Source organism: Rhinolophus sinicus, linkage group LG01, assembly GCF_036562045.2.
Source record: "Rhinolophus sinicus isolate RSC01 linkage group LG01, ASM3656204v1, whole genome shotgun sequence".
In the NCBI taxonomy this organism is placed as follows: Eukaryota; Metazoa; Chordata; class Mammalia; order Chiroptera; family Rhinolophidae; genus Rhinolophus; species Rhinolophus sinicus.
Window position 1 is genome coordinate 23,005,759 of NC_133751.1, and position 13,436 is coordinate 23,019,194.

At 34.9% G+C, this 13,436-nt stretch overlaps 1 protein-coding gene across 2 annotated transcripts in view; it reads left to right on the forward strand.

Annotated features, from left to right (window-relative positions):
* LOC109447551 (arylacetamide deacetylase) overlaps positions 1-9,751 on the forward strand; it is a 29,532-nt gene extending 19,781 nt beyond the window's left edge. For both annotated transcript variants that reach the window (XM_019732036.2, XM_019732037.2), the window contains one exon: positions 8,886-9,751. In XM_019732036.2, the coding sequence (XP_019587595.2) occupies positions 8,886-9,482 (597 nt within the window). In that variant the 3' untranslated portion in view covers positions 9,483-9,751. The remainder of the gene's footprint in view (positions 1-8,885) is intronic.
* The last annotated feature ends 3,685 nt before the right edge of the window (positions 9,752-13,436 follow it).

The following is a 13,436-nucleotide window of genomic DNA, read 5'->3' on the forward strand; positions in this document are numbered from 1 at the left end:
ATCACCTGGATTTTTTTTGGGGGGGAAATCTCATGCTTTGGCCTTATATTAAGGTGGTGTGAGTGGTTGATATTTGACTGTGCTTGACAGAAATGTATAAAAATACTCCCTGGAGAAATTAATCCTGCCAAAAGTTTTTGAAATTCAGTATGCAGCACAGGATAATGATATCCAGGTAAACAAGTAAACAAAAACCATGAAGGAAAGCAAGTAGAACCAACAGACAATAGAAAGACATCTGACAAAATTCAGATACTACAGTTATCAGCCACAGAACATGAAATAGCTATCCTACTTTCTTCAATTAATTCACACCCAAGCTGGCAAATTTCAGCACAAAAGTGGAGTTTTGATAAACAAACAAAAACACTAAAACTAAAAATAAAATTGTCGAAATCAAAACCTTTATGAATTGCTTCAGTGATTTTACACAGTTGAAGAGATCATTTATAAGCTGAACAATGAGTCATATTGCCTCACCTATGACATACAAAATGAAACACAGAGAGCCAAAAAGTTAGAAAGTACAAAACAGATAATAAAAAATATAGCAGATATAGTCTGAAAATTCAATAGAGTTTTAAATGTTGTATCAGGAACAGAGGCGGGGGAATGGGAGGAAGGAATATTTAAAAATACAATAGGAGAGCATTTTGCAGAACTGGTGAACAATATCAAGCTACAGATTAAAGAAGCTCCATGAACCCTAATAATCATTTTTGAAAAGGTTAAAATTAAATATCTAGAAAGAAATCTGAATATAGACACGACAAAGCAAAAGTGTAGAAACAAACAAAACAAAATGAAACAAAAAGGAATAGAGAAAATCATAAAACAATCAGAAAATAAAACATCCTCACAGAGGTACAATTCATAATGACAACTTACTTCTCAATAGCAAGCATGTAAATTCTAAGTCAGTGGAATGATATCATCAAAGAGCAGCACAAAAATGACTTTCAACCTAATTGTATGCCTCACAAAAATATTACTTAAGAATAAAAGAGAGGTTTCCAGTCATGACAGTGGAGTAATTAAACACTGTGCTCACCTCCTCTCAGGACCACATCAATTAAAACTGAACTACAGAACAACCATCGTTGAGAATTGCCTAAGTCTAACTATGGACATATAGAAGAAGCCACCTCAAGACTGGTAGGAGGGGCAGAGACACAGAACGGGCTGGTTTCACCCCCAGCTGTGACCACTAAGAACTGGAAGGAATATCTCGGCTGTGGAGGTACCCTCTTGAAGGAGTGAAGGGTCCCAGTCCCACACCAGGCACCCCAGCCCACGGTTTCAGTGTTAGGGAAAGAAGTCCCCATAACTTCTGGCTGTGAAAGCCAGCAGAAATTGTGGTTGTGTGAGATGGTAGGTGGCTGTATTCCCAGGTGCTTCTCTTAAATGGCCCGCACATGGACTTACTCACTGATAGACTCACTTGCTCTGGGACAGCAGCTCAAAAGGTGCCAGGGACATACAGAGAGGAACTGAATTGTGTAGCTTCAGGGTGAGGGGTGCAGGGGCAGCTTCCTCGCAGAGGGCGGAGCTAGTGAAAGCCATTATTTCTTTGTTGAGCCCAGCCCCTCCCTCCATGCAGACACAGGTGGCTGCCATACTGAAATCTCCATCAAATTGGCTATCACCTTTTGTCTGCTCCACCCTAGTGATTTCCTGTGATTCCTCCCCACCTAACTTTCAGGCATACCCAAGCTGCTTCTAGTGACTTGTCCATTCAAACAACCTGTCTTAGCTCTTGCTAAGCTCCATTTGTCATGCAGGGTGTCATGCAGGGTCTCTGGTCCCACTCCCCACATAAGAACACAGGATATGGTGAGGCCAAAAGGGAACAACAACAGAGCCATAGATAGGAGAATTATAACACTATATTCTTGATGGCGGCTGGTTGAGACACAAACGCAAACATCCGCCAGTACCCCAACAGGGGGCCTTCCTGCACCCCAGTCTCGCTGACGGCCAGGCAAGACACAGGAAGTAGGACCCACACAATCCACAATCTGCCATCTGCTTCTCTGCCGGATTTCTGTTGCTACAGACTTTCCTAATATCTATCAAAGGTTCACAAAACCCAAACAAGCAGCATCTGGCTTCAAACAAGCAGCATCTGGCTTCAGCATGTCTCATACCTCTGCTGAAGCAGCCCTAAGCCTGGCACTCACAACAGCAGACCTCAGTTCACAGATTGGCCTCCAAGCCCAGTGTGGACAGTGGCCATCTGCAGATGGTTTTGTGGCTCATACCAGGTGTCCCTGACAGGGCACAGGCACCAGCCAAACTTGCCTGCAGTGGGTCCCCTCCCAGGAGGCCCGAGACTGGCATAGGTTTGGACCAAGCCAAAGCCTCATCCAGCTGCCTCCAAGATGGCACAAACAAAGGACAGACTGGGCAGACACCAGAGCCCCACTAAACCAAACCCTGCCATGTATGGTTAGCCTTTGCACCACAGCTCCTCCACTGTAGTCACGGCCAGTCCTTAAAATTAATCAGCCTGAGGGCCCATCCCTCCTATTAACATGCCAACAGCAAACAAGGCTCAACTACAACAATAGGGCACACACAAACTGCACAAGAGACACATCTGAAGCACACAGCTCTGGTGACCAGTGAGACTGCACCACTGGGTCCCACAGGATACCAACTACATAAGGCCACTCTCCTAAGACTGGGAGGCATAGCAGCTCTACCTAACACAATGAAACAAACACAGGGAAGCATGAAAAATGGGGAGACAACGAAACATGTTCCAAATAAAAGAACAGAGCAAATCTCCATAAAAAGAACTAAACAAAATGGAGACAAGCCATTTACCAGATGCAGAGTTCCAAACACTGGTTATAAGAATGCTCAATGATCTCATGAAGAACTTCAACAAAGAGATGGGAAACATAAAAGTAGAGATAGAAAACATAAAAAAGAACCTGTAAGAAATAAAGAATACAATAACGGTAATGAAGAATACATTACAAGGAATCAACAGTATATTAGATGAAGCAGAGGATCAAATCAGTGATTTAGAAGGTAAGGTAGCAGGAAATACCCAAAAGAACAGCAAAAAGAACCTCCCCCCCAAAAAAAAATGAGGACAGTTTAAGGGGCCACAGGGACAACATCAAGCATGCCAACATTCACATCATATGGGTACCAGAATGAGAAGGAAGACAGCAACTAATTGAAAACCTATTTGAAGAAATTATGATAGAAAACTTCCCTAATCTGGAGAAGGAAATAGATATATAAGCCCATGAAACACAGAGTCCCAAAAATGATGAATCCAAACAAGCCCACACCAAGACACATCATATTTAAAATGCCAAAGGTTAAAGACAAAGAAAATCTTAAAAGCAGCAAGAGAAAAGTGGTTAGGTTCCTCCAAGGGAGCTCCCATAAGATTGTCAGCTGATTTCTCAACAGAAACTTTGCAGGCCAGAAGGGATTGATAGGAAATATTCAAAATAATGAAAAGCTAGGACCTACATTCAAGATTACTCTACCCAACAAAGCTATCATTTAGAATTAAAGGACAGATACAGAGCTTCCCAGACAAGAAAAAGCTAAAGGAGTTCATCGCCACCAAACCAGTGTTACAAGAAATCTTAGAGGGACTTCTTTAAGATAAACAATAATAATAATAATAATAATAATAATATATGTGTATATATATACATATATATTATTCATATATATGAATATATACAATGTATATGAATATATATAAATAATAAACTGGCAATAACTACATATCTACAATTATAGTAAATGTAAATGGATTAAATGCTCCAATCAAAAGGTAGGTTGATGAATGGGTAAGAAAACAAGACGCTTACACTGCCAACAAGATACTCACTTCAGATCAAAAGGCACACACAGACTGAAAGTAAAGGGATGGAAAATGGTATTTCATGAAAATGGAAACAAACAAACGAAAAGCTGAGGTAGCAATACTTATACCAGACAAAACAGATTTTATTTCTTTTTTTTTTTAACAGTTTCAGGTGTACAAAACAGAATAATGATTAGACATTTACACACCTCACAAAGTGATAACCCCATCAAGTCTACTACCCACCTGACATTGTATATAGCTATTAAAATACCATTGACTATATTCCCTATATTGTACTTTAATCCTGTGACTATAGATATAGATATTGATACAGATATAATTATAGCTGTCATTCAATATTATTTTATATTAGTTTCAGATGTACTGTGCAGTGGTTAGGAATTTATAGACAAAATAAAATTTAAAACAAAGGTTATAACAAGAGACAAAGAAGGACCCAGTAATCCCACCTCTGAGTATTTATCCAAAGAAACCCAAAATACTTCTTGAAGGGGACAAGTGCATCCATGTGTTCATTGCAGCATTGTTTATAATGACTAAGGCATTATAAACAATGGAGGCAGCCTGGTGTTCGCCAATGGATGAATGGATAAAAAGGAGGTGGTATATATACAGACTGGAATATTTCTTGGCTATGGAAGAGAATGGGTTCTTGCCATCTGCAGTGACATGGATGTACCTGAAGGGTATTGTGCTGAGTGGAGTGTGTCAGACAGAGAAAGAAGGATGCAATGTGACTTCACTTATATGTGAATGTAAAGAACAAAATTAACCAACAAACAAAACTCATAGAAATAAACTCATGGATACAGAGAACATTTTGATAGTTGCTAGATGAGAGGGAGTTGGGCTGAGTGAAAAATGGAAAGGGATTAAAAAGAACAAATTGGTTGTTACACAATAGTCATGGAAATGTAATGTATAGCATAAGGAATATAGTCAATAATATTGTAGTAACTATGTATGGTATCAGATGGGAACTAGATTTATCTGAGTGATAGATGGGAGGGGAGTTGGGGGGCAGGGTGAAAAACTTCTTAACAAATTGGTTAAGAAGTAAAAATAGTCACGAGGATGTAAAGCACAGAGAATATAGTCTATAATATGGTAATAAATATGTATAGTGCCAGGTAAGTACGAGACTAATCAGAGAGATCACTTATTATAGTATATATTATATAAATATCTAACCACTAAGCTGTATACCTGAAATTAACATAAAATAAAGAAATAAAGTTTAAAAGAAACAAAACAGAACAAACAAAAAGAATAAAGGAGAAATGAGAGGTATTCAGATAAACTAAAACAAAGAGAGCTTGCTATTAATGGAACCCAATAAGAATACTTTAAATAAAGTGTTTCAGATGAAATGAAAATGCAGATAAAAGTTTAAGATGCTGAAAGAAAAAGAGAGCAAGAATGTGGTAAGATGCGGGTAAATCTTAATAAAGTTGGATAATTTAAAATAATAAAACATATGGAATTAAACTGTAAGGAAAACTAACTATAAATTAAGAAGAGAGGAGAGAATAGATTTTAAGTCTTACAAGCTCTTTTTTATCATCAAAAAGGAAATCAAGATTTAGAATTGGCCTTTGATAAAGTTCATTAATCTTTGAGAAGTTAAGAATACACACTGTAATTTTTTGGGTAATCACTTAAAGAATAGAAATAAGGTATAATCTATAAACTATTACAGGAAAAAATTAGAATAATTGAAAGGTCAACCAATTGGAAAGAAGTCAAACATAGAGAAAAAAAAGAAAAGAAAGATGCACAAAATATAGATAGAAACCAATTATTTTAGTAACTAGAGTAAATATTACTGGTATAGATGCTCTGATTGTAGGACCAAGATTAAAAACATAAGTGAGCAGAAAATTTAAGTTAACAGTGGAAAACGTATACCCTGCAATAACAGAATCACTAGATAAAGAAGATCACATCATTACAGAAAAGGTTTAATCACCAAGAAAATATAACAACTCTAAATTTGTATGGATTTAATAACTTGACATTAAATATATGAAGAAAATATTGACAACTACAGGAGAAAATACAGTTTGTGACCACAGTAGGAGGTTTAAAAATACCCCTTTTAGTAATTAAGAGAACAAAACATGCAAAAATAATGATAAGGGTATAGAGGACCAGAATAATAATCAACAGATTTTACTCAGGGTAACAAGCATGTTCACATGATCATGGGCCATAAAGCAAGTCTCAAAAAAAAACCACACAGAATATAAGTCTTATGATATTTGGACTTTTACCCAGGCTGTAATGTGGGGAATCAATGAGAAAAAGACAAATGCAATGTCCTCCTTTGTATGGAAATTTTTAAAAAATGCATTAAGGACATATGGGTCACTATTTTAAAGAATATACATCTTTTATATGTTCTCTACATTTAGAAAAACAATTTATAGGAAATTATATTTTCTCAAAAGTATATATTAGAAAAGAAAAAAGGCTAAAATAAAGATCTGACTCAAGAAATTGAAGAAAAATATAATGGTAAGATAACAAAAACAGAAACTTCAATAGTCAAAAGTTTGTAGTAGATGAGAAAGAAGCAAAAATTAATTCTTTGAAAGTACTAATCAAATTTTAATTCTGGAAAGACAATGGAGGAAAACAAAAGTTAGTTACAAATATTGAGATAGAAAAAGGAACAGCACTGAAGACCCTTTGACATAAAATAATTTATGAGTTAAAAATGCACATTGTAATTGTTTAAAGATATTTTCAAAAACTTTGAAATTAAAACATTTAATAATATTTTTTATTAAATGGATAAATTCCAAGAAAAATATAACTTGCGAAACAGAGACAACAAGAAATGAAAATCTGAGTAATTTTATAATCAGAAAACAAATTAGTAATAAAAAGTAGTTCCAGTAAGAAATCTCACTGGTAATTTGTATCAAACATTCAAGAAGAAATAAGTCTAAATAAACCCAAGATATGCCAGAGAATAGGAAAAGAATGTAAACTCTCCAATTAGTTTTAGAGAAGCATGATCTTATGATCAATCAAAGATCAGCTTCAAGAAGGAAGACAACGGGCCAATCACACTCAGAAAACTAAGAGATTGCTATCATGAACAAAATATACAATGACCAAATTACTAATAATGCAAGGAAAGTTATATTTGATAAAAATAAGTGAATTTCACAGAGAGGGTATTTAGTAAAAGTCACAATAACAAGTATTAGTTAACTAAAATAGATGAAATTTCCTTAACCAGATAAACTACATTAATTAAGGACATGTTCAAGTGGTATAATTTAAAGGAAGTACACGGTAGTAGATTCCATAAGGAAGAATTTGGTTACATGGGAGCAAGGAGTGAGATCAATTCAGGGCATGTGGTGAACTTCCTGACGCTTAAACGTATTTATTATATTTTAAATTTCTGTCTTGTGAAGTTATATACTTTATTTCACGTGTATTGTATTTAACTATAAAAGAAAAATTTTTTAAATATCTGTGGGTTCAGATTTTAGCTACCTGTGAGGTTGAAGTTATTGGTCAAATATAACATATTTTTGTATTTCTTCTTAACTCAATCTAAAATCAGCCAGTGTTCAACTACCTATTTAATTATCATTACAGCTCTACTAATGTAAACAGCATTCTTCATACTAGATATTGAGCTAAGTGGAATGTGGTACTCTTATCCGAGACAAAACACTGAACTGATTAAGTTTAGAAATTATTTTGCATAAAACAACCTCGTGATGGGCTTATAAATATTTTGTTTTACTAACCAGCTTTAATTATTAACTGCATTTTAAATGTAATAAGATAAATATTGCTTTCATTTGCTTGTGTGTGTGTGTGTGTGTGTGTGTGTGTGTGTGTGTGTGTGTAAAATGTCCAAGTTATACCAAAGGACACAATGGATAGTAAAATGTCATATCTATACCAAAGGATAGCAGAGGGCTCTGCTTTCTTCAACTTTATATCAAGGTTTCAGAAATTGACTTCAAGTTAGCCGTTATACTTTACTCTGAGAAGCATCAGAGTACACGTGGCTTCATTAGTTACTACTCATGACCTATACTAATGGATCTCAAATTTTCGCATGCAGCAGAATCACTTGAAAGACTTTTTAAGACAAAAATTGCTGGCTCCTCCCTGCCCAATTCAGTGAGTCTGGGCTAGGGCCTAAGAATTTGCATTTCTAACAAATCCTCAAGTGAAGCAGAATCTACTGTTCCAGGGATTACAAAACTTTGAGAAGCTGGTCTATGAGACACAATGGACCATTCCAACTTGCAGGGCCAAGTAAATGCACATTAAAACATCAGCTAAACTGTAATGCTTAATATTACTGATCTCTAAATAGTTTTTGGCCAGGTAATAGCAAAGTTTTAGTACACCTCAAATATATGCATATTAATTTATAGATAAATTTGTCTTCATGCACTAGTATAATATAAATATTTATAACACATAAATATTAAAATGAATTAGACTTTCATTTTATGATTAATCTATTTAGTGTCAGAACCAAATTAGAATTCCTAGTTATATGATCTTTCCCTTAAATGTTAATGCCTGTTGAAATATTATGTACATAATTTTTTTTTTTTTTACTTAAAAAAATAAGTTTGCTCTGATTGACATTTTTGGCTATAAGAGTAGATATTTTGCTTTTAAATCACAAATTAGATGGTCTCTTTCTCTACCCATGAGGAGAGTAGTACAAATCATTTTGTTTATATTCACAGTATTTATTTAAGTATAGATATCTAGTTTTAGATATAATATTGAAAATTGGAAAGCTCTTTCAGATATACATCTTGTTGTTTCTGATTATCTTTTTTTTATTAGTTTCAGGTGTATAAAACAATGTACTAGTTAGACATTTACACCTTTCACAAAGTGATAACCCTCTCCCCCAATCTATTACCCTCTGATTTTGAATTTATCTCATATCAACTATTGTATTTAAATGAAAACATGTTTTAATAAAAATATATTTTAACAACATACTTTAAATTATTTTCAGCTCATAGGTGACCCAGATATCAAGATCAAATTCAAGACCCAGTCTTTAATTTATCCTGCCCTTCAGACTCTTGATATGGATTTACCATCATATCAGGAAAACTCACATTTTCCAGGTCTGTCGAAATCATTGATGGTCAGGTTCTGGAGTGAATACTTTACCACGAACAGATCACTTGAAAACGCCATGCTCTTCAATCAACATGTACCAGTGGAATCAAGCCACCTGTTCAAATTTGTTAATTGGAGTTCTTTGCTCCCTGAGAAGTTTAAGAAAGGCCACATATATAACAGTCCAACTCATGGTACTTCTGAGCTGGCTAAAAAATATCCAGGGTTTCTAGATGTGCGGGCAGCCCCTTTGTTGGCTGATGACAGCAAGTTGCGTAGTTTACCCTCGACCTATGTCATCACCTGTCAATATGATGTTTTAAGAGATGATGGAATCATGTATGTCACCCGACTTCGGAATGCTGGAGTTAGGGTGATCCATAACCACATTGAGGATGGATTCCATGCAGCACTTACCTATCCTGGATTTAAAATTAAATATAGAATAGAAAATCAGTATATGAGTTGGCTAAGTGAAAACCTATAGTAAAAATCTCAGCATTGGTTCCTAAAAATGTATAAGTTTCAGTATAGGAAACAAATTAGTGAGAATCAAAAAGTTATATTTGAATTGATGTTCATCATCTGTGACCTTTCTAAGGACCTCATAGCCATTGTGTTGTTGTTGTTGTTGTTTTTAATTCAGTGGGTTCTTCTCTATTCCTTATTTTAAGTGTTGTTTATGCACTTCTGTAACTTAGAAAATATCTACTTTCCTGTATATTTTTTCTTGCTACTAAAGTGACTAAGAAGAGACCACTAGCATTAATTTTGGTATCCTAACACAGGAATACGTTTGCATTAAGAATTGAATTTTATAGTAATAGACAAGTGACATTATACTGAGGCAAATACTTTGAAAAACTTGGCACCTAATTCATATTAGTATCTACAAGGCAGCATTTCAAGCTATACATTTGTACCAGTAGAAGTCCTGACTTTTCACAAGCCAGATGTGTTTGTTTAAAACGTTCTCCTCAACTGTAATATTATTAGGCAATAAAAAAAACTAGGGCTGTAAATTAGAGCAATGAAAAAATGGCTAACAGTTTGTTCATTTTAAATGTCACATTTTTTCTAAAACATGTATAGGAATAAAATGGATATAAAAAAACTAGTTTGTTTTGAGAACACAAATTTGAAGCACTTACAGGTCATGATTTCAAGACAATATAAAGCTACTGCAATCAAAGTAGTATGGTATTTCAATAGGGATAGGCAAATAGGTAATACAACAGAGTTCAGAAATCAACTCATATGTATAGAGTCAATTTTTGAGACAAAGTTGCCAATGGAATTCAATTCCAAAAGTATAACATATTTTTAAATGGTGCTTGAACATTTGAGTATTCATATAAAAATTTTTAGCCCTGACCTTTACTTCACATCATAGACAAAAATTAACTCAAAAAGAATCATTGATCTAAATATAAAAAACAAAATTTTACATCTTCTAGAAGAAATCAAAAGAGAAAATTTTTTGTAAGCTTTTGTTAGGCAAAGATTTCTTAAGCAACACACATGACAGAAAAAGTCATCAGATATAAAAGAAAAATAGATAACTTGGACTTTATAAAAATTCAAACTCTTAACCCTTTGAAACACACTATATAGGGAATGAAAAAACAAGGCACAGACTAAGAGAAAATATTGGTGAAATATATATGTGATGATGGACTTAAGTGCAGAATATATAAACAACCCCTATAACTCTATAACAAGAAAACAAAACATGCAAGAAAAACAATGGACAGAGTATTTGAGCAGCTACCTCACTGAAGATATATGAATAGCCAATACTCACATGAAAAGCAACATTGTTAATCATTGATAAATACAGTTGAGTTGGCCCAGTGAGCACTGTGCTCCTGACGCCAAAGTCGCTGGTTCGATTCTTACATTGGCCAGTGAGCTGTGCCCTCTACTACTAAGAGTGTGAACACATAATACCAGCATGGGCCAGGGAGCTGTGTCCTACACAACTCAACTGAGAAACAACGTCTTGAACCGGAGTCGGGGGAAGAGGCAGAAAAAAGGGGAAAAAAATACAGTTAACCCATATCTTATAATGTTAAACAGTGCCTATTATATGTCCCAGAAATTCCATCTCCAAAAAAATATGAAAACATATACCCTCATACATACTTGTGTATACATTTATTATGGTCAAAAAAACTGGAAACAATCCAACTATTCATCAACTGGTTTTGATATCTAAGCAATGGAATAATAATGAATGATGTACAGAATGACTACCAACACGTATGACAACATGCAACAACATGGATAATTCTCAAAAGCACAATACTAACAAGCCAAATAAAAAACAGTACATAAAATATGATTCCACTGATATTTGACATTCTGGAAAAGGCAAAACGTTAGGGGCAGGAAGCAGATCAGTGGCTGCCTCTGGTTGTACGTTTAGAGAGGGAATTAACTCCAGTGGTTGTCACAATAGTGTATACATTTGTCAAACTCGAACTCTACATTTTAAATTGATGAATTACTTTGTATGTAAATTTGACCTCAACAAAGCTACTGAAAAAATAATAACAGGGAGCTGGGAGAGGGTAAAAAGATAGGATTCAACACTTTTGAGTATATTTGAGGCAAAGGATTGGGTGACTTCAAATACTAAGTGATAAACTTCAGGCTCACAATTCCAACAGAGTCAAAATGATCAAATATTTTAATCATATGTGAACTTTATATTGCTGAAGAGTACAAGTAGACTTTACATGATTGGGAATGCAAAACATCTATTCTTAAAAACAATAATATCCATTATATTAATAGGTGAATCCTATGAAAGTAATTTAATCTGCACAATCTTCCAAATATGTAATTGATATATTTTAGATTTTGAATTACCATTATTAAACTAATCTATTTTAAACGACAAATCATCAAATGCCACAGAAGCTTTGGATTATCATTCATAGTGAATAAGGAATAAAAACTCAAGAACTGTGTGTGTTCCACCATAGTAGCTGCTAACCGAAAGTGATTATTGAGCACTTGAAATGTGGTTATTGTGACTGAGAAACTGCATTTTTAATTTTTTATTTAATTTTAATGAATTTAAATTTAAATTTGAAAATTATGTAAAATATTTTTGTGGCAAGCACAACTTTATTTTTTTTAGATAGGACTAGATTTTACTTCAACTGTTGTATCAATAAGCTGTCATTATATTGTATTATCAGGTGTGTGGATCATTTCCAGTATTACGCCTAAACAATCTAGGCAGTGTCAACAAATGGATTTAGTACAAATGATTTTTTGCTAATAACTGATGCAGCATTATAATGGGTTTGTTTGAATACTTCATGAAGAAAACAGGAGTTACAGTAATATTAATAGGGACGTATCTGTAACTGTACGAGTGCATGGATCAGAATTCAGCTTGTTTTAATGCTCTCTTCAGTGAGGCATAGATGTTAACACATGTGGTAAACCCCACTGTACTTATGTTTTCTAAGCCACAAAACTAGTCATACCAAGGAAATTACAAAGAAAGGTGATGACATCAGCTATTTTCTTAGCCTTGTGAAAGCATTCAGTCTTGGCACTCAGAGGTTGACACATGATATCAGCTGAAAATCCTGACTGTAGGAGAGGTTTCCCAAGATTGTTTGTGCTCCCTGACCTATGACCATGTGGGCCAGTCCGTGAAGGAAGTAGCTAATTTGTCCCTTTCCTAGTCCACAATTTTCTCCTGCTTCACATCACACCACCGGTGGCCCTGCCAGGTTGAGGTAATGCAATGCAATATTAACAATTGCCATATTTCTAATGGCTTATAGGCATGCAACATGACTTAGATCAGTGTTGGTTTTGTGTCTTTTTGCAGCAACAAATGTCACTGTAGTTAAATCCCTTGGTCCATCAACAAATAATGAGAGCACATTCGATAAGTAGTTTGCTTGAAGTCAACCTATTTTTCCTAGATGGGGTGAGAAGATTAAGGGGAGTAAATACAACCACTTTCAAACTGGTTTTCTCTGTATATAAGATCTTTTACAATATCTGAGACAGGTTAGTTAGCATGTTGTTAGGCAGACAGGAAGGTCCCTGGTGGAATAAACAAAAGACAGTCATATCCTGAATTTCCAGGTTCTGAGATAGCTCATTCACTCCAGGACAAAATGCAACGGCACCTTGAGGCTAATAAATTATCTCCTAAATCCCTTTGGGCCGGACAAACTGAGCAGATCTGATAGATAGAAATGTTTGTCCTTCAGGGTGGAGAAACAGAGCAAACTGGATAGATGAATTCCATTAGAAGGTGCCAACCCCCTTCCCCAAGCAGACAAGGAAAGGTATAAAATTAAGAGCTTTTGCCTCAATCACTGGGCACTCCAATGAGGGATCCCCTCTCGTTTCGAGAGCTGTATGTCTTTGCTTTTTAATAAACTATCTTATTTTGCAACTTCTT